The 21,702-nt window shown below is 53.3% G+C and overlaps 2 protein-coding genes across 3 annotated transcripts in view; both read right to left on the reverse strand.

The window, feature by feature from the left end:
- ASMTL (acetylserotonin O-methyltransferase like) overlaps nt 1-18,266 on the reverse strand; it is a 38,333-nt gene extending 20,067 nt beyond the window's left edge. The window contains exons 1-3 of one of the 2 annotated variants that reach the window (XM_064277880.1): nt 18,166-18,266; nt 12,494-12,625; nt 10,842-10,889 (exon numbers count right to left, since the gene is read on the reverse strand). In XM_064277880.1, coding sequence (XP_064133950.1) covers nt 10,842-10,889; nt 12,494-12,625; nt 18,166-18,258 — 273 coding nt within the window. In that variant the 5' untranslated portion in view covers nt 18,259-18,266. Of the gene's footprint in view, nt 1-10,841; nt 10,890-12,493; nt 12,626-13,350; nt 13,709-18,165 lie in introns of those variants that run through there. The other variant, XM_064277881.1, reaches the window with a different exon arrangement.
- Nucleotides 18,267-18,562: 296 nt separating this feature from the next.
- Nucleotides 18,563-20,590, reverse strand: LOC135228856 (basic proline-rich protein-like). The gene is made up of 3 exons (XM_064277977.1): nt 20,586-20,590; nt 20,296-20,355; nt 18,563-20,198 (listed from the first exon to the last, which is right to left on the reverse strand). The coding sequence occupies exons 1-3, from the start codon at nt 20,588-20,590 to the stop codon at nt 18,563-18,565; spliced, it is 1,701 nt and encodes a 566-aa protein (XP_064134047.1).
- Nucleotides 20,591-21,702: the final 1,112 nt, after the last annotated feature.

Raw genomic sequence — 21,702 nt, forward strand, 5'->3', positions numbered from 1 at the left:
GGAAAGAAGGGAGGGGGCACTGAGGGGGTCCCTTCCTGCTCTTTAACTAGGACAGCAAAACCCCCATTACGCCCTCTGTTGGTGTTGTTAGGTGCCATCAAGTTGGTTCCGACTCACAGAGACCCCACCTACAGTAGAACAAAACACTGCCGGGTCTTATGCCAGCCTCACAATCATTGTTATGCTTGAGCCCATTGTTGCAGCCCCTGTGTCAATCCATCTCATAGAGGGTCTTCCTGTTTTTCACTGACCCTCTACTTTACCAAGCTTGGTGTCCTTTTCCAGGGATTGGTCCCTGCTGATAACATGTCCAAAGTATGTGAGACAGAGTCTCGCCATCTTAGCTTCTGAGGAGCATTCTGGCCGGACTTCTTCCCAGAGAGATTTAGATTTGTTTGTTCTTTTCGCAGTCCATCGTATATTCAGTGTTCTTCGCCAACACCGTAATTCAAGGGTGTCAACTCTTCCTTAGTCTTCCTTATTGATTGCCCAGCTTTGCATGCATATAACAGATCGAAAACACCATGGCTTGAGTCGGGCCCACCTTCGTCCTCAAATTGACATCTTTGCTTTTTAACACTTTGAAGAGGTCCTTTGCAGCAGATTTACCCAATGCAATGCGTCTTTTGATTTCTTGACTGCTGCTTCCATGGCTGTTGATTGTGGGTCCAAGTAAAATGAAATCCTTGACAACTTCAATCTTTTCTCCGTTTATCGTGATGTTGCTCGTTGGTCCAGCTGTGAGGAATTTTTATTTTCTTTATGTTGAGGTGTCATCCATACAAACCTACACACTGTCAGACGCTGCTTTATATTAAGGTGAAATTCACATGCCACAAAATGAACAATTTTAAACTGAACAACTTGGTGGCATTTAATGCCTTCAAAATGCTGTGCAACCACTACGCCTATCTGGCTGCAGGGCAGTCTCAGTCCCTGAAAAGGAGACCCCATACCCATCAGCCGTCCCTGCTGTTGCTGTCGTCGTCGTTCACTGCCGTCGAGTTGATTCCGATTCATGCCGACCCCATGTCTGGCAGAGGAGAACTGCCCCACAGGGTCTTCTTGGCTGTAAACATCACGGCAGCAGATCACCAGGCCTCTCTTCCATGATGTCACTGGGTGGGTTTGAACTGCCAACCTTTCAGCTCGTAATCAAGGTGAACCCTTTGTGCCACCAGAGCTCCGTACGTTTGTGTGTTTTGCAACCATCACCTCTGCCTGGTTTCAGAACATTCTTATCACCCCCAAAAGAAACCTGGTGCCCGTCAGCAATCACTCCTCATTCCCTGCGGTCGGCACTAAAAAACTCTGGTCTCTATGCATGTGTCTGTCCTACCTGTCTCAGGTAAGCGGGATCATACGGTCTCTGTCCTTTTGTGATGGAATTATCTCACTCAGCACCATGTCTTCAAGGTTCATCCATGTCGAAGCGCGTATGGGGACTTCATTTCTCTTGATGGCTGAGTAACATTCCACCGCAGGGATGGACCACACTGCGTTTATCCGTTCACACGTCAGTGGACGCTTGGGTTGTTTCTGCCTCTTGGACCATTACGAACAGTGCTGCTGTGAACAGCTGTGCACACATTTTTGTTTGAACACCTGTTCTAGCTCTCCGCGTTGTATACCCAGGAGTGGAACTGCTGGTCATGTGGTAACGCTATGTTTAACTTTCTGAGGAACCAGCTGGACTGTTCGCTTTTTTTTTTTGTTATGGTGCTTTAAGTGAAAGTTGGCAGCTCAAGTTAGTTTCTCATTCGAAAATTTATACACAAATTGTTTTGTGACATTGGTTGCCATCCCCGCAATGGGTCAGCACTCTCCCCCTTTCCCTTCCCATCCTGGGTTCCCTGTGTCCATTTATTCACCTTTCTGTCTCTTCCTGCCTTCTTGTCTTTGCTTTTGGGCAGGAGTTGCCCATTTGGCCTTCAGTACTTGACTGAACTAAGAAGCTCGTTCTTCACGTATGTTGTCTGTTTTATAGGCCTGTCTGATCTCTGGGTGAAAAGCGGGTGGGCTGTTCACTTTTTTTTTTTTTTTTTACTTTTATTGAGCTTCAAGTGAACGTTTACAAATCAAGTCAGACTGTCACATATAAGTTTATATACATCTTACTCCATACTCCCACTTGCTCTCCCCCTAATGAGTCAGCCCTTCCAGTCTCTCCTTTTGTGACAATTTTGCCAGCTTCCAACTCTCTCTATCCTCCCATCCCCCCTCCAGACAGGAGATGCCAACACAGTCTGAAGTGTCCACCTGATATAATTAGCTCACTCTTCATCAGCATCTCTCTCCCACCCACTGTCCAGTCCCTTTCATGTCTGATGAGTTGTCTTCGGGGATGGTTCCTGTCCTGTGCCAACAGAAGGTTTGGGGACCATGACCGCCGGGATTCCTCTAGTCTCAGCCAGACCATTAAGTATGGTCTTTTTATGAGAATTTGGGGTCTGCATCCCACTGATCTCCTGCTCCCTCAGGGGTTCTCTGTTATGTTCCCTGTCAGGGCAGTCATCGGTTGTGGCCGGGCACCAACTAGTTCTTCTGGTCTCGGGATGATGTAGGTCTCTGGTTCATGTGGCGCTTTCTGTCTCTTGGGCTCTTAGTTGTCGTGTGACCTTGGTGTTCTTCATTCTCCTTTGTTCCAGGTGGGTTGAGACCAATTGATGCATCTTAGATGGCCGCTTGTTAGCATTTAAGACCCCAGACGCCACATTTCAAAGTGGGATGCAGAATGTTTTCATAATAGAATTATTTTGCCAAATGACTTAGAAGTCCCCTTAAACCATGGTCCCCAAACCCCCGCCATTGCTCCGCTGACCTTTGAAGCATTCAGTTTATCCCGGAAACTTCTTTGCTTTTGGTCCAGTCCAGTTGAGCTGACCTTCCATGTAGTGAGTGTTGTCCTTCCCTTCACCTAAAGCAGTTCTTATCTACTAATTAATCAGTAAAAAACCCTCTCCCTCCCTCCCTCCCTCCACGCCTTGTAACCACAAAAGTGTGTGTTCTTCTCAGTTTATACTATTTTTCAAGATCTTATAATAGTGGTCTTATACAATATTTGTTCTTCTGCCTCTAATTTCGCTCAGCATAATGCCTTCCAGGTTCCTCCATGTTATGAAATGTTTCACAGATTCATCACTGTTCTTTATCGATGCGTAGTATTCCATTGTGTGAATATACCACAATTTATTTACCCATTCATCCGTTGATGGACACCTTGGTTGCTTCCAGCTTTTTGCTATTGTAAACAGGTGCAATAAACATGGGTGTGCATATATCTGTTTGTGTGAAGGCTCTTGTATCTCTAGGGTATATTCCGAGGAGTGGGATTTCTGGGTTGTATGGTAGTTCTATTTCTAACTGTTGAAGATATCGCCAGATAGATTTCCAAAGTGGTTGTACCATTTTACATTCCCACCAGCAGTGTATAAGAGTTCCAATCTCTCCGCAGCCTCTCCAACATTTATTACTTTGTGTTTTTTGGATTAATGCCAGCCTTGTTGGGGTGAGATGGAATCTCATCGTGGTTTTAATTTGCATTTCTCTAATGGCTAATGATCGAGAGCATTTTCTCATGTGTCTGTTAGCTGCCTGAATATCTTCTTCAGTGAAGTGCATGTTCATATCCTTTGCCCACTTCTTGATTGGGTTGTTTGTCTTTTTGTGGTTGAGTTTTGACAGAATCATATAGATTTTAGAGATCAGGTGCTGGTCGGAGATGTCATAGCTGAAAATTTTTTCCCAATCTGTAGATGGTCTTTTTACTCTTTTGGTGAAGTCTTTAGATGAGCATAGGTGTTTGATTTTAGGAGCTCCCAGTTATCTGGTTTCTCTTCGTCATTTTTGGTAATGTTTTGTATTCTGTTTATGCCTTGTGTTAGGGCTCCTAACGTTGTCCCTATTTTTTCTTCCATGATCTTTATCGTTTTAGTCTTTATGTTTAGGTCTTTGACCCACTTGGAGTTAGTTTTTGTGCATGGTGTGAGGTATGGGTCCTGTTTCATTCTTTTGCAAATGGATATCCAGTTATGCTAGCACCATTTGTTAAAAAGACTATCTTTTCCCCGATTAACTGACACTGGTCCTTTGTCAAACATCAGCTGCTCGTGTGTGGACGGATTTGTATCTGGGTTCTCAATTGTGTTCCATTGGTCTATGTGCCTGTTGTTGTACCAGTACCAGGCTGTTTTGACTACTGTGGCTGTATAATAGGTTCTGAAATCAGGTAGAGTGAGGCCTCCCACTTTCTTCTTCTTTTTCAGTAATGCTTTGCTTATCCGGGGCTTCTTTCCCTTCCATATGAAATTGGTGATTTGTTTCTCCATCACATTAAAAAATGACATTGGAATTTGGATCGGAAGTGCATTGTATGTATAGATGGCTTTGGGTAGAATAGACATTTTTACTATGTTAAGTCTTCCTATCCATGAGCAAGGTATGTTTTTCCACTTAAGTATGTCCTTTTGAATTTCTTGTAGTAGAGCTTTGCAGTTTTCTTTGTATAGGTCTTTTACATCCTTGGTAAGATTTATTCCTAAGTAGTTTATCTTCTTGGGGGCTACTGTGAATGGTATTGATTTGGTTATTTCCTCTTCGGTGTTCTTTTTGTTGATGTAGAGGAATCCAAGTAATTTTTGTATGTTTATCTTATAACCTGAGACTCTGCCCAACTCTTCTATTAGTTTCAGTAGTTTTCTGGAGGATTCCTTAGGGTTTTCTGTGTAGAAGATCAAGTCATCTACAAATAGAGCTAATTTTACTTCCTCCTTGCCAATCCGGATGCCCTTTATTTCTTTGTCTAGCCTAATTGCTCTGGCTAGGACCTCTAGCACAATGTTGAATAAGAGCGGTGATAGAGGGCATCCTTGTCTGGTTCCCGTTCTCAAGGGAAATGCGTTCAGGCTCTCTCCATTTAGAGTGATGTTGGCTGTTGGCTTTGCTTTGTATAGATGCCCTTTATTATATTGAGGAATTTTCCTTCAATTCCTATTTTGGTGAGAGTTTTTATCATAAATGGGTGTTGGACTTTGTCAAATGCCTTTTCTGCATCAATTGATAAGATCATGTGGTTTTTGTCTTTTGTTTTATTTATGTGGTGGATTACATTAATGGTTTTTCTGATATTAAACCAGCCTTGCATACCTGGTATCAATCCCACTTGGTCGTGGTGGATTATCTTTTTGATATGTTGTTGAATTCTATTGGCTAGAATTTTGTTGAGGATTTTTGCATCAACGTTCATGAGGGATATAGGTCTGTAATTTTCTTTTTTTGTGGTGTCTTTACCTGGTTTTGGTATCAGGGAGATGGTGGCTTCATAGAATGAGTTGGGTAGTATTCCGTCATTTTCTATGTTTTGAAATACCTTCAGTAGTAGTGGTGTTAACTCTTCTCTGAAAGTTTGGTAGAACTCTGCAGTGAAGCCGTCCGGGCCAGGGCTTTTTTTTTGTTGGGAGTTTTTTGATTACCGTTTCAATCTCTTTTTTTGTTATGGGTCTATTTAGTTGTTCTCCTTCTGAATGTGTTAGTTGGGGTAGGCAGTGTTCTTTCCAGGAATTCATCCATTTCTTCTAGGTTTGCAAATTTGTTACAGTACAATTTTTCGTAATAATCTGATATGATTCTTTTAATTTCAGTTGGGTCTGTTGTGATGTGGCCCATCTCGTTTCTTATTCAGGTTATTTGCTTCCTTTCCTGTATTTCTTTAGTCAGTCTGGCCAATGGTTTATCAATTTTGTTAATTTTTTCCAAGAACCAGCTTTTGGCTTTGTTAATTCTTTCAATTGTTTTTCTGTTCTCTAATTCATTTAGTTCAGCTCTAATTTTTATTATTTGTTTTCTTCTGGTGCCTGATGGATTCTTTTGTTGCTCACTTTCTATTTGTTCAAGTTGTAGGGACAGTTCTCTGATTTTGGCTCTTTCTTCTTTTTGTATGTGTGCATTTATCGATATAAATTGACCTCTGAGCACTGCTTTTGCTGTGTCCCAGAGGTTTTGATAGGAAGTGTTTTCATTCTCGTCGCTTTCTATGAATTTCCTTATTCCCTCCTTGATGTCTTCTATAACCCAGTCTTTTTTGAGCAGGGTATTTTTCAGTTTCCAAGTATTTGATTTCTTTTCCCTAGTTTTTCTGTTATTGAGTTCCACTTTTATGGCCTTGTGGTCTGAGAAGATGCTTTGTAATATTTCGATGTTTTGGACTCTGCAAAGGTTTGTTTTATGACCTAATATGTGGTCTATTCTAGAGAATGTTCCTTGTGCACTAGAAAAAAAAGTATACTTTGCAGCTGTTGGGTGGAGTGTTCTGTATAAGTCAATGAGGTCAAGTTGGTTGATTGTTGTAATTAGATCTTCCGTGTCTCTATTGAGCTTCTTACTGGATGTCCTGTCCTTCTCCGAAAGTGGTGTGTTGAAGTGTCCTACTATAATTGTGGAGGTATCTATCTCACTTTTCAATTCTGTTAAAATTTGATTTATGTATCTTGCAGCCCTGTCATTGGGTGCATAAATAGTTAATATGGTTATGTCTTCCTGGTCCATTGTCCCTTTAATCATTATGTAGTGTCCTTCTTTATCCTTTGTGGTGGATTTAACTTTAAAGTCTATTTTGTCAGAAATTAATATTGCTACTCCTTTTTTGCTTATTGTTTGCTTGATATATTTTTTTCTATCCTTTGAGTTTGAGTTTGTTTGTGTCTCTAAGTCTAAGGTGTGTCTCTTGTAGGCAGCATATAGACGGATCGTGTTTCTTTATCCAGTCTGAGACTCTCTGTCTCTTTATTGGTGCATTTAGTCCATTTACATTCAGCGTAATTATAGATAAATAAGTGTTTAGTCTTGTCATTTTGATGCCTTTTTATGTGTGTTGTTGACAATTTCATTTTTCCACTTACTTTTTTGTGCTGAGACGTTTTTCTTAGTAAATTGTGAGATTCTCATTTTCGTAGTGTTTGACTTTATGTTTGTTGAGTCGTTAACGTTTTTCTTGGCTTTTATCTTGAGTTATGGAGCTGTTATACCTCTTTGTATAATATTTACCCCTATTTTTTTAAGTAAAAACCTAACTTGTATTGTCCTATATCGCCTTGTATCCCTCTCCATATGGCAGTTCTATGCCACCTGTATTTAGTCCCTCTTTTTGATTATTGTGATCTTTTACATATTGACTTCAATGATTCCCTGTTTTGAGCATTTTTTTTTTAATTAATCTTAATTTGTTTTTGTGATTTCCCTATTTGAGTTGATATCAGGATGTTCTGTTTTGGGACCTTGTGTTGTGCCGGTATCTGATATTATTCGTTTTCTGACCAAACAATTTCATTTAGTATTTCTTGTAGCTTTGGTTTGGTTTTTGCAAATTCTCTAAGCTTTTGTTTATCTGTAAATATCTTAATTTTGCCTTCATATTTCAGAGAGAGTTTTGCTGGATATATGATCCTTGGCTGGCAGTTTTCTCCTTCAGTGTTCTGTATATGTCATCCCATTCCCTTCTTGCCTGCATGGTTTCTGCTGAGTAGTCTGAACTTATTCTTATCGATTCTCCTTTGTAGGAGACGTTTCTTTTATCGCTGGCTACTTTTTAATTTTTCTCTTTATCTTTGGTTTTGGCAAGTTTGATGATAATATGCCTTGGTGTTTTTCTTTTTGGACCAATCTTAAATGGGGTTCGATGAGCATCTTGGATAGATATCCTTTCGTCTTTCATGATGTCAGGGAAGTTTTCTGTCAGCAGGTCTTCAACTATTCTCTCTGTGTTTTCTGTCCTCACTCCCTGTTCTGGGACTCCAATCACACGCAAGTTATTCTTCTTGATAAGAGTCCCACATGATTCTTAGGGTTTCTTCATTTTTTTAAATTCTTTTATCTAATTTTTTTTCTGCTATGTTGGTGTTAATTCCCTGGTCCTCCAGATTTCCCACTCTGCATTCTAATTGCTCAAGTCTGCTCCTCTGACTTCCTACTGCGTTGTCTAATTCTGTAATTTTATTGTTAATTTTTTGGATTTCTGAATGCTGTCTCTCTATGGATTCTTGCAGCTTATTAATTTTTCCACTGTGTTCTTGAATAATCTTTTTGAGTTCTTCAACTGTTTTATCAGTGTGTTCCTTGGCTTTTTCTGTAGCTTGCCTTATTTCATTTCTGAGGTCATCCCTGATGTCTTGAAGCATTCTGTAAATGAGTTTTTTATATTCTGCAGCTGGCAATTCCCGGATTGTGTCTTCATTTGGGGAAGATTTTGTTTCTTTCGTTTGGGGAGTTGTAGAAGGAATCATGGTCTGCTTCTTTGTGTGGTTTGATATTGACTGCCGTCTTCGAGCCATCACTAAGATATTGTAGTGATTTATTCTATATTTGCTAACTGAGTCTTATCTTGTTTTGTTTTCTTTCAATATACCTAGATGGGCTACTAGATTGTGCTGTCTTGATTGTTGTAGCCCTTGACTCACTTATGACCTATTACCAGCTGGTTTGGGCTGTTGCCAGATATATACGCCTGAGTCCATTCACTATTCTTGTGTAGAATCTGATTTGGGGTCATCAAGTGTGTGCTGCACCCTAATACCTATCCACCTTGAGAAGTAGTGGTGATAGTTGTGTGCACCAGATTCTAGTAGCAGCTGGGGTTCACACTCCGGGGGGGCAGGATGCTGACAGGCTTCCCCCAAGTGTCAGTGAGGTAGGTGTGTCTCTATTCCTAAATCACCTTGGTGGGAGGGCTCTGCAGCTGTACCTTAGGCCCTCTAATGCAAGTACCTCTACAGATTGGTAGGTGTCACCCTCCTTAGACCCCTAGGGCAGGAGGCTTGGTGGTCTGGGGGGAGCTTCAGCCCTCAGTTCCCTGTTGTGGGTCAGTGAGGGCTCTGTTGAACACGCAGAGATATCAGACCTGGGAAACTTGTCTTTCCAGTAAATCCGCTAAAAGAAATGCAGTCAGATCCCTATCAGAAATGCCTTTGCATTACAATAGCCACCTTGTTCCCTGTAGGGATGAAAGCCTGAGACTGTGGATGACATATGTTTGGCTGCAGTTGGTTCTGTGTTTTTAGTCCAATTAGGGAAGGATTTTTGGTTCCTGGGTTTTTTGTGGTTGCTTCTCTCAGGCCAGAAGAATGGGTTAGGAAAAGACCAAAAAAAAAAAAGAAAGGAAAGAAAAACCGCGGAGCAGTTCTCTCTCGGGCTCAGGAAATTCCAATGTTAATGAAGCCGCCTGGGAAGGGGAGGGGAGGGTTCAGAAAAACAGGAGAGAGTAGCACCCTGGAATATAGACAAAGTTACTTATCTTGCTTGGGATGACTGTTTTATCTGAGATTCCGGAGGGGCGCATCGCCTGTGTGCGCTGGCTGGGTAGAGATTGCCCCTGAGGGTCAGGCCCGCAGAAGCTGCGGTCAGTTCCTCCACTGCCAGTCCAAAGCCCAGCGTCAAGGTTCCCCAGCTGGGACGCTGCACTCCCGGCTCCAAAAACAGTCACTGCCTCCCGGCGACTTCTCCTCCCACCAGCCGCGTCACCGCGCTGCCTGCACAGACTGGCTTGGCCCCGTCCCGGGCTCAGTTCAGGGGGGTAGGGCTGCGCCCCATGTTTGCGCCGTCACAGGATGCTGTGTTCAGCTCCCCTGCGCCCAGTCCTAAGCCCGGCGCCAAGGTTCCTCGGCTGGGACACTGGCTCCAGGCTCCGAAAACAGTCGCTGCTTCCCCGCAGTTGTTCGTTCTCGGTCTCTGTCACTCAGGTCAACTCTTTAAATCTGTGTTTGTTGGTCAGGGTTCGTAGATTGTCATGTATGTGATCGATTCACTTGTTTTTCCAAGTCTTTGTTGCAAGAGGGATCCGAGGTAGCGTCTACCTAGTCAGCCACCTTGGCCCCCTGGCTGTTCACTTTTTAACTCCCACGTAGAAAAGTCCGAAATGGCAAGCCAGAAATAGCATTTGGTTCCTGCCTGCACCCACGTGGGTACCATACAAACTTGCAGACAGACAATGTGAGGGACCAAGCTGGACACCCGAGCCCACCTGACTCTGGACTTTGGGAAATGTCCAGACTCACCAGCCCCTCACCTGGAGACTGGCAGGAGCCCCTTGGAGGGTGCCCAGCGTCCCCATAGCTCATACTTGGGCTGAGCCAGTGGCGAGGACCACTTCTGTGAACCCATCACGGAGGACATTCCCACTGCCCAGCCACCCCCACCATGCAAGCAAATCACGCCTGCAGGCTGGCTGCCTCCACGCTTGCCATCCTCAGAGGCTCAGAGACAGTTGGGTCATGGAGAAGGTGCCCACCACTCTGCGGGCTGGAGACAGATGGGTTGTGGAGAACCTGCCCACCATGCTGGCAGCTGGTGGGTCGTGCAGAACGTTCCGACCACGCTGGGGGCTGGTGGGTCGTGGAGAAGGTGCCCACCCACACTGGGAGCTGGAGACGGGGGTTGTGGAGAACGTGCCCACCATGCTGGCAGCTGGTGGGTCGTGCAGAACGTTCCCACCACACTGGGGGCTGGTGGGTCATGGAGAAGGTGCCCACCCACACTGGGAGCTGGAGACGGGGGTTGTGGAGAATGTGCCCACCATGCTGGCAGCTGGTGGGTCGTGCAGAACGTTCCCACCACACTGGGGGCTGGTGGGTCGTGGAGAAGGTGCCCACCCACACTTGGAGCTGGAGACAGGGGGGTTGTGGAGAACGTGCCCACCATGCTGGGGGCTGGAGACAGGTGGGTCATAGAGAACCTGCCTGCCACACTGGCGGCTGGAGACAGAGGGGTTGTGGAGAACGTGCCCACCACACTGGGGGCTGGAGACGGGGGTCATAGAGAGCGTACCCACCACACCAGGGGCTGGAGAGACTCACCACGATCGTGTCCGCGCCGATGACCACATCGGGGGTGCGCAAGTCCTTCTGCAAGAAACCCAAACTCAGGTTAAAAATGATGTCCTCAGAAAAGTATGCCCTGAAGTGTTCTTTGAACCAAACGACAGCTTCCCTTAATCGGTAAAGTACGTCTACTTTGAGCGTTGTGCTCTTTTAAAGAATTATCTACCTGAGATCAAATCAACAACAGCAAAATGAAAGGTTGGATGCAGAGCTGAGGGAGCAGAACATTTACGTTCGTGGTGGTGGAATAATTTGGAAAAAGACAGCAAGAATATTTACACAACTTGATGAATGTAACCAATGTTGCTGAATTGTACGTGCAGAAAGTCTTGAAATGGTGTGTCTTTGGCTGTGTATACTTCTACTAAAATTAAAAAATTAAAAGCAAATGTAACAAACAAAAACAAAAATGACGTCCTTGGGTGTCTCACACATATATCTGCATGTTGTTATGCTATGAAACGTGAACCAGTCTCGTTGCGGGGTAGCCAGTCTTGCACAAGAAAGGAAGATGTGGGTCCCTTTGGGCCCTGAGCAAGGGCAGGGGCTGGAGATGGTCACCTGGCTACCACCCTCAGGGGTCAGAGGTGCACCCATCTCCATGGCTGCCCAGTTCTTCATCCCCTCCAAGACAGGGCAGCGATGTGAGGCTGCAGTCTGTGGGGTGTGGAGGATTGTGTGACAGGAGACAACTCCCGGCCCTGGCCAATCTCTGCTGACCACGTGACACACACCAATGTTGTTAGCTGCCACTGACTCAGCCCCGAATCATGGCGACCCCATGCACAACGGAACGAAACACGGCCTGGTTGTCATGGGTTGAACTGTGTCCCCCCAAAACATGTGTCAACTTGGCTTGGCCATGATTCCCAGTATTGTGTAATTGTCCACCATTCTGTCATCTGATGTGATTTTCCTCTGTGTTGTAAATGCTACCTCTTTGATGTTAATAAAGTGGGATTAGCGGCAGTTATGTTAATGACGTAAGACTCAATCTAAAAGATTAGATTGTGTCTTAAGTCGATCTCTTTTGAGATATAAAAGAGAGAACCAAGCAGAGAGACAGGGAGACCTCATACCACCAAGAAAGCAGTGCCGGGAGCAGAGGGCATCCTTTGGACCTGGGATCCCCGCACTGAGAAGCTCCTAGACCAGGGGAAGTTTGATAAAAAGGACCTTCCCCCAGAGCCAACAGAGAGAGAGAAAGCCTTCCCTGGAACTGGCGCCCTGAATTCGGACTTCTTGCCACCTAAACTGTGAGAGAATAAACTTCTCTGTTAAAGATATCTGCTTCTACTATTTCTGTTACAGCAGCACTAGATGGCTAAGACACTGGTCCTACGCCATCCCTACGAACAGCTGCAGATCGGACCGTTGTGATCCACGGGGCTTCACTCGCTGACTTTTGGAAGTGAGATCACCAGGCCTCTCTTCCAAGGTGCCTCTGGGTGGACTTGAACCTCCAACCTTTTGGTTAGTAGCCGAGCGTGTTAATGGTTTGTACTACCCAGTGTCTCCAAGCTACACTAGCTGTATATTATAGATGATATTAACATAACATATATATTTAAAACCTGGAAATGTCCTCACGGCAGGGGAACAACCGGAAACACAGAATTCCCACTCACCACGTGCATCCTGTGAGCCACCTCCAGGGCCTTCTGCTTGGCTGTCTCGATGGCGTATGCGTAAGGGGTGGGGAACGAGTCTTTTTCTAGCGTCTCCTTAAATCTGGAAGGAACCACCTCGAATCGGAGACCCTTTTGCAGGGAAGAAACAGGGGCTTAGGAGGCTTTGTAGAAAGAACCCAGGGCTCAGGGCAGACATTGCCAAGACTTACATCAGGGTCTCCCTACACCCTGTCTTCCCCACTATATGGATGGACTTGTGTGGCCCAGAAAGATATCTTTTTTGTTTAATTATTTTTGTGAAAATCTACACAGTGAGACTCTGAAAGATCTGTTGAAGTCCTAACGCTGGTACCTGTGAACATGACCTTGTCTGGACATAAGGTCTTTGCAGATGTTAAGTAAGTACGAAGTCATACTGAAGTAGGGTGGGTCCTAATCCTTAATGAGGAACCAAAAAAAAAAAAAAACCTGTTGACATCAAGTGAATTCCGACTCATAGAGACCCTATAAGACAGAGAAGAAATGCCCCATAGGTTTTCCAAGGAATGGCTGGTGGATTCGAACGGCCGACCTTTTGGTTACTAGCCTGAGCTCTTAACCATACACTAAGGCTCCAAGCCTTTATGAGTGGTGTCCTATAAAAGAGTAGAAGAAACAGAGGCATAGAGGGAGACGCCATGTGGAGACTGAGCAGAGACTGGAGCGATGCAGCCACAAGCCCAGGAACGCCTGGGGCCACCAGAGGCTGGGAGAGATGAGGAAGGACCCTCCCCAGAGCCTCAGAGGGAGCGTGTGAACTTGGACTTGTGGCCTCCAGAACTGTGAGAGCGTAAAATCCTGTGGCTTTCTGGTACCTGGTTTGTGGCTCAGTGCAATGGTCCCTACAGGATGCTCATCTGCTAATCAACTGGATCAACTTTTACTAAAGCGTCAACTCTTGTTTGGGAGCTGGGGACAGGCGAGGACACGGCCAGGACCTGGTCAGGGGCCAGAAAGGACTGGGTGAGAAGATGCTCCAAATAGGAACCCTGGCGGGGGCTAAGAGTATTGATCAACAGTATTGATTAGGGCAGTTAGCCGTCACTGGTCCAAGAGGCCAAAAGTCTTCTAGGGCCCCAAAGGTCAGCAACAGACCATCTGTCTGAGGCAGTAAGACAACTAAAGAAACACCGCTTGCAGAAAGTGGCAAGAATGTTGAAAATGACCCTGTGTGAGGGGAAAGGACATGTCACTTGGTCCCAAAATACACGCTAAGAGAGAATACAGGGTCCGTGGGAGCCTGGGCGGGGGGGGAACTCCCTGGATGCACTGGAGACACGAAGGTGAACCATTAACTCAGGGGCGGGGGTGGTGAGACTGGACCTCCCACAGCATCTCCATGGGCCCCTGCCTCCCCACTCAGCCCCCCAGGGCTCCCCCTCCACACCAGCCCCAGCCCAGCCCTCGCCCCACCTCCAGACAGAGGCCCCCTCCCTACCGTACCTCCCCCAGCCCAGTTCCCTGCCCCCACTAACATCCTTCCCTCCCGCAGGGCTTCCAGACAGACCCCTCTCTCTGTACTCTCCACTCCCAGCTCCAGAAGGGGCCCAGGTCTGCAGGCTAGTAGACCCTGCAGACCCCTGCCCCAGATCACATGGCCCCAACCTCTGGCCCTGCAGATCCCAGACCCTCATCTTGGCTGTTGCTACTGGCCTGTCCTTGACCCCAGCCCGACTCCAGCTGCTAATCCACCCGCAGACGTGGGCCCCTGACCACAGCCCACAGACCCCGGGCCCCTGACCCCAGCCCCACAGACCTTGGCCCCACAGACCCCAAGCCCTGACCCCCAAACCCCAGCCCCTGACACCACAGTCTACAGACTCCTTGTCCTGGGCTCACACCTGAGCCACACACGCCCTGGGCCCGCAACTCCCCACTCTATAGACTCTGACCCTGGCCCCACAGACCCTGACCCTACGGATTTCAACTCTGCAGACCCAGGACCCTTATCCCAGCCTGCAGACCCCAACCCCTGACCTGGAATCTCCATGGGCCCCTGCCTCCCCACTCAGCCCCCCAGGGCTCCCCCTCCACACCAGCCCCAGCCCAGCCCTCCCCCCACCTCCAGACAGAGGCCCTCTCCCCACTGTACGTCCCCCAGCCCAGTCTCCTGACCCCACTCACATCCCTCCCTCCTGCAGGGCTTCCAGGCAGACCCCTCCCTCTGTACCCTCCACCCCCAGCTCCAGAAGGGGCCCAGGTCTGCAGGCCAGCAGACCCTGCAGACCCCTGCCCCAGATCACATGGCCCCAAGCCCTGGACCTGCAGATCCCAGACTCTCATCTTGGCTGTTGCTACTAGCCTGTCCTTGACCCCAGCCCCTGACACCTGCTGCTAGTCCACCCGCAGACCTAGGCTGGTGACCACAGCCCCTGACCCCAGGCCCCTGACCCCAGCCCCACAGGCCCCGACCCTTGAACCTGGCCCCACAGACCCCAGGCCCCTGACCCCAGGCTCCTGATCCCAGCCCTGACCCCAAGCCCCAGCCCCTCAAACCCTAGCCCCTGACACCAGCGGGTAACCAGTCTACAGACTCCTGGCTCTGGGCTCACACCTGAGCCACACAGGGCCCAAGCCTGCAACTCCACACTTTGTAGACTCTGACGCTGGCCCCACAGACCCTGACCATACAGACTTCAACTCTGCAGACCCAGGACCCTGATTCCAGCCTACAGACCCCAGCCCCTGACCCAGCCCCTGTTCCTTGCCCATGACACAGGTCTTTGATTGCAGCCCACAGACCCCAGCTCCCGACCCGGCCCCTGATCCCAGCCTGCGGACCCCAGCCCCGACCCAGGCCCCTGATCCCAGCCCTCAGATCCCAGCCCTCAGACCCCAGCCCCTGGCCCAGGCCCCTGATCCCAGCCCTCAAACCCCAGTCCCTGACCCAGGCCCCTGATCCCAGCCTGCAGACCCCAGCCCCTGACCCAGGCCCCTGACGCCAGTCTGCAGACCCAGCCCCTAGCCCAGGCCCCTGATCCCAGCCTGCAAACCACAGCCCCTGACTCAACCCCATTCCCTGGCCAGGCCCTAGATCCCAGCCCGCAGACCCCAGGCCCTGACCCAGGCCCCTGATCCCAGCCTGCGGACCCCAGCCCCTGACCCAGGCCCCTGATCCCAGCCAGCAGACCCCAGCCCCTGGCCCAGCCCCTGTCCCCAGCCCCTGACCCAGGCCCTGTTCCTTGCCCATGACACAGGTCTTTGATTGCAGCCCACAGACCCCAGCTCCCGACCCGGCCCCTGATCCCAGCCTGCGGACCCCAGCCCCGACCCAGGCCCCTGATCCCAGCCCTCAGACCCCAGCCCCTGGCCCAGGCCCCTGATCCCAGCCCTCAAACCCCAGCCCCTGACCCAGGCCCCTGACGCCAGTCTGCAGACCCAGCCCCTAGCCCAGGCCCCTGATCCCAGCCTGCAAACCACAGCCCCTGACTCAACCCCATTCCCTGGCCAGGCCCCAGATCCCAGCCCGCAGACCCCAGGCCCTGACCCAGGCCCCTGATCCCAGCCTGCGGACCCCAGCCCCTGACCCAGGCCCCTGATCCCAGCCAGCAGACCCCAGCCCCTGGCCCAGCCCCTGTCCCCAGCCCCGGACCCAGGCCCCTGACCCAGCCCCTGTCCCCAGCCCCTGATCCCAGCCCTCAGACCCCAGCCCGCAAACCCCAGGCCCTGGCCCAGTCCCTGTCCCCGGCTCCTGTTCCTTGCCAATGACACAGGTCTTTGATCACAGCCCGCAGACCCCAGCTTTTGATCCAGGTCCCTGATCCCAGCCTGCGGACCCCAGTCCCTGGCCCAGGCCCCTGATCCCAGCCCTCAGACCCCAGGCCCTGGCCCAGACCCCTGACCCAGCCCCTGATCCCAGCCCTCAGACCCCAGGCCCTGGCCCCGGTCCCTGACCCAGGCCCCTGTCCCCAGCCCCTGTCCCCCGGCCCGTCCTCGGCCCCTGATCCAGGCTCCTGACCCAGCCTGCAGACCCCAAGCCCCTGGCCCCGGTCCCCGGCCCCTGACCCAGGCCCCTGTCCCTAGCCCCTGTCCCCGGCCCCTGACCCAGGCCTCTGTTCCCCGCCCACGACACGTCTTTGATCGCAGCCTGCAAACTGCACCCCTGACGCCGTCCCCTGACCCTGGCCCTGTCCCCCGGCCCCTGTCCCCAGGCCTGTCCCCGGCCCCTGGCCCCGGTCCCTGTCCCCGGCCCCTGACCCACGCCCCTGACCCAGGCCTCTGTTCCCCGCCCATGACACATGTCTTTGATCGCAGCCTGCAGACTGCACCCCTGACGCCATCCCCTGACCCCGGCCATGTCCCCCGGCCCCTGTCCCCAGGCCTGTCCCCCGGCCTCTGATCCAAGCCCCTGGCCCCGGTCCCTGTCCCCAGCCCCTGACCCAGGCCGCAGACCCCAGGCCCCTGGCCCAGCCCCTGGCCCCGGTCCCTGTCCCCAGTCCCTGACCCAGGCCGCAGACCCCAGGCCCCTTGCCCAGCCCCTGGCCCCGGTCCCTGTCCCCGACCCCTGGCCCAGCCCGCAGACCCCAGGCCCCTGGCCCAGCCCCATGGCCCCGGTCCCTGTCCCTAGTCCCTGACCCAGGCCCCTGTCCCCGGCCCCTGACCTGGGCCCCAGACCCAGTCCGCAGACCCCAGTCCCCTGGCCCAGCCCCTGGCCCTGGCCCCTGCCCCAAGCCCCTGGCCCCGGTCCCTGGCCCTAGCCCCTGTCCCAGGTCCCTGTCCCTGTTCTCTGTTCCCCGCCCACGACACAGGTCTTTGATCGCAGCCTGCAGACTGCACCCCTGACGCCGTCCCCTGACCCCGGCCCTGTCCCCAGCCCCTGACCCAGGCCCCTGACCCCAGGCCCTGACCCAGGCCCCTGGACCAGCCCTTGGCCCCGGTCCCTGGCCCTAGCCCCTGTCCCAGGTCCCCGTCCCCGTTCTCTGTTCCCCGCCCACGACACAGGTCTCTGATCGCAGCCTGCAGACTGCACCCCTGACGCCGTCCCCTGACCCCGGCCCTGTCCCCAGCCCCTGACCCAGGCCCCTAACCCCAGGCCCTGACCCAGGCCCCTGGCCCAGCCCCTGACCCCGGCCCTGTCCCCAGCCCCTGACCCAGGCCCCTGACCCCAGGCCCTGACGCCGTCCCCTGACCCCGGCCCTGTCCCCAGCCCCTGACCCAGGCCCCTGACCCCAGGCCCTGACGCCGTCCCCTGACCCCGGCCCTGTCCCCAGCCCCTGACCCAGGCCCCTGACCCCAGGCCCTGACCCAGGCCCCTGGCCCAGCCCCTGGCCCCGGTCCCTGTCCCCAGTCCCTGACCCAGGCCACAGACCCCAGGCCCCTTGCCCAGCCCCTGGCCCCGGTCCCTGTCCCTAGTCCCTGACCCAGGCCCCTGTTCCCGGCCCCTGACCCGGGCCCCAGACCCAGGCCGCAGACCCCAGTCCCCTGGCCCAGCCCCTGGCCCTGGCCCCTGCCCCAAGCCCCTAGCCCCGGTCCCTGGCCCTAGCCCCTGTCCCAGGTCCCCGTCCCCGTTCTCTGTTCCCCGCCCACGACACAGGTCTTTGATCGCAGCCTGCAGACTGCACCCCGACGCCGTCCCCTGACCCCGGCCCTGTCCCCGGCCCCCCAGGCCCCGAGGCCGGCCCCCCGCTCACCGCTTGGCTGAGGATCTCCCGGCGGCGCGGCGAGGCGCTGGCCAGCACCACCCGCTTGCGCAGCAGCTTCCCGAGGACCGGGCACAGCACCATGGCGGCCGGCGGCGCCCACCGCCCGCGACCCGGACTCCCAGCCGGGCAAGGCCGGACCCACCAGCCAGGCCCCGTCCCGATAAGCCCCGCCCCGACCAAGTCCCGCCCGATAAGCCCCGCCCCCGCCCGCCTCCAATCGGAGCTCCGCCCCTGCCTGCCACCGCAGGCCTCCGCCTAGCTGCAGGGGAGGGACGTACCCTGCCCCGTCAAGCCCCGCCCCGTCATAGGCTCCGCCCCTCCGCCTAGCCGGGAAAGGCTCCGCCACCGTTCCGCCCTTTCCGCCGGAAGGCCCGCCCCCTCCGCCTCAACAAGTTCCGGGCATGCAGTGGGCGGGGTTATGGGCTGGGGGAAGGACAGGGGTGGGGATGGGCGTCTCTGTCGGTCCGGATGTGGGCGGGGGCCCTGCGGGCGCGGCTGAGGGGCGGATATGGGGGTGGTCCCCGCGGGCAGGTGGGAGGAGGGCGGATATGGGGGTGGTCCCCGCGGGCAGGTGGGAGGAGGGCGGATATGGGGGTGGTCCCCGCGGGCAGGTGGGAGGAGGGGGGATATGGGGGGTGGTCCCCGCGGGCACGTGGGAGGAGGGCGGATATGGGGGGGTGGTCCCCGCGGGCAGGTGGGAGGAGGGCGGATATGGGGGTGGTCCCCGCGGGCAGGTGGGAGGAGGGCGGATATGGGGGTGGTCCCCGCGGGCAGGTGGGAGGAGGGCGGATATGGGGGTGGTCCCCGCGGGCAGGTGGGAGGAGGGGGGATATGGGGGGTGGTCCCCGTGGGCACGTGGGAGGAGGGCGGATATGGGGGGGTGGTCCCCGCGGGCAGGTGGGAGGAGGGCGGATATGGGGGTGGTCCCCGCGGGCAGGTGGGAGGAGGGGGGATATGGGGGGTGGTCCCCGCGGGCAGGTGGGAGGAGGGGGGATGTGGGGGGTGGTCCCCGCGGGCAGGTGGGAGGAGGGCGGATATGGGGGTGGTCCCCGCGGGCAGGTGGGAGGAGGGGGGATGTGGGGGGGTGGTCCCCGCGGGCAGGTGGGAGGAGGGGGGATGTGGGGGGGTGGTCCCCGCGGGCAGGTGGGAGGAGGGCGGATATGGGGGTGGTCCCCGCGGGCAGGTGGGAGGAGGGGGGATATGGGGGGTGGTCCCCGCGGGCAGGTGGGAGGAGGGGGGATGTGGGGGGTGGTCCCCGCGGGCAGGTGGGAGGAGGGCGGATATGGGGGTGGTCCCCGCGGGCAGGTGGGAGGAGGGGGGATATGGGGGGTGGTCCCCGCGGGCACGTGGGAGGAGGGCGGATATGGGGGGGTGGTCCCCGCGGGCAGGTGGGAGGAGGGCGGATATGGGGGTGGTCCCCGCGGGCAGGTGGGAGGAGGGGGGATGTGGGGGGGTGGTCCCCGCGGGCAGGTGGGAGGAGGGGGGATATGGGGGGGTGGTCCCCGCGGGCAGGTGGGAGGGGGGGATGTGGGGGGTGGTCCCCGCGGGCAGGTGGGAGGAGGGCGGATATGGGGGTGGTCCCCGCGGGCAGGTGGGAGGAGGGCGGATATGGGGGTGGTCCCCGCGGGCAGGTGGGAGGAGGGCGGATATGGGGGGTGGTCCCCGCGGGCAGGTGGGAGGAGGGGGGATATGGGGGGCTGGTCCTCGCGGGCAGGTGGGAGGAGGGCGGATATGGGGGTGGTCCCCGCGGGCAGGTGGGAGGAGGGCGGATATGGGGGGTGGTCCCCGCGGGCAGGTGGGAGGAGGGGGGATATGGGGGGTGGTCCCCGCGGGCAGGTGGGAGGAGGGCGGATATGGGGGTGGTCCCCGCGGGCAGGTGGGAGGAGGGGGGATATGGGGGGTGGTCCCCGCGGGCAGGTGGGGGGGCAAATATGGGGTTGTCCCCATGAGAGAGGTTGGAGTGGCGGCTATAGGGGTGTTCTCTGTGGGCTGGTGGGGAGACAGGTATGGGGGAGGGGTCTCTGCAGCCACGGTGGGGGGAGCAGTTTTGAGGGGGTCACCGCGGGCGCGGTTGGGGGCAGATATAGGGGTGGTCCCTGCGGGCGCGTAGAGGGGCACGAATATGGGTGTTCCTCGTGGGTGCGGTGGGAGGTGCGGATATAGGGGTGGTCCTCGCAGCTACAGTGGGGGGGGGCGTGGATTTGGGAGGTCCTCATGGGTGATATGGGGAGTGAAGAGTTGGGCGGTCCCTGCTGGCAGGACGGGGGGAGGGGGTTCGGACGTGGAGGGGGTGTCCTCCTTGTTGGCAAGACATGGAGAGGACCCCAAGCCCGGACGATGAATACCACAACAGCTACCTCCGAGTATGAGGAGGCCTTCAGGGTGGGTGCAGGACCTCGAGGGCTCACGCCATTTGGGGTGCTGGCCACCCTTTCCACAACCTGCGTGAGTCCAAAACGGACTTCAAAATAAAAGTTTTACAAAGCACCCGGGGATAAATCCCAGAAGACAGGTGAGTTATCTTTGGAGTAACTGAAAGTAAATTGGAAGTTGAAGAGTTAAACAAATGCAGAAAAATGCAAGCATGTGGAATCTACTTTTTAATATCCCGTGTGTGTGTTTGAAAAAGAGTTAAAAAACTGGCAGAATATAGGTCAGGGTTTCAGGTGTGTGGTGGAGGCACTGGAGGACTAAGGTGGGTCTGACCCAAGCCATGGGTTTTCAATTGCTTCATATGCCTCTGAAAGCTGGACAATGAATAAGGAAGACTGAAGAAGAATTGATGCCTGTGAGTTGTGGTGTTGGCAAAGAATATTAAATATACCATGGACTGCCAGACAAACGAATAAATCTGTCTTGAAAGAAGTACAGCCATGATGCTCTTTAGAAGAGAGGTTGGCGAGACTACATCTCACATACTTGGGACATGTTATCAGGAGGGATCGGACCCTGGAGAAGGACATCATGCGTGGTAAAGTAGAGGGTCAGTGAAGAAGAGGGAGACCCTCAACGAGATGGATTGACACAGTGGCTGCAACGATGGGCTCAAACGTAGCAACGATTGTGAGGGTGGCATAGGACAGGGCAGTGTTCCGTTCTGTTGTTCACAGGGCCGCTATGAGTCACAGCACCTAACAACATAAAATAAATAAAATAAAACAGAAAACTGCAGTGAAACGTGTGAGAGCTGCAACTCAATGGGACAGCCTTGTTTTTCTGGGTCTCACAAGTTTTCCGCCTTTAACAGGGTGCTTTTTACTTTTCTATCGCTCTCTGTTAGTGGAAAATATTTGCATTTTCCTTCTCTTTACCCAGGTTCCGGCTTTTGCAGGTTTCCCCGTGAAGAGCGGCAGCAGCAAAGGAAGACATTCCCTCCCGGAGATGAAATCTTCAGACTTTCTCTGTAAAGCGTTTAACGTACAAGAGAAGCAGGCGTGTACATTGACAAGTCACGCAACCCCACCCCAAAAAAACTTCAAACCCATTGCGGTCAAGTCGATTCTGACTCAGGGCGACCCCATGTGT

This window comes from Loxodonta africana, chromosome X, assembly GCF_030014295.1.
Source record: "Loxodonta africana isolate mLoxAfr1 chromosome X, mLoxAfr1.hap2, whole genome shotgun sequence".
Lineage (NCBI taxonomy): Eukaryota > Metazoa > Chordata > Mammalia > Proboscidea > Elephantidae > Loxodonta > Loxodonta africana.

What these genes read in the sequence shown, in the direction of transcription:
- LOC135228856 (XM_064277977.1), bottom strand. An exon ending in CACGAGGAACACCCATATTC is followed by an intron (nt 20,199 to 20,295) that starts GTGCCCCTCTAC and finishes CCGTGGCTGCAG; the next exon opens with AGACCCCTCCCCCATACCTG.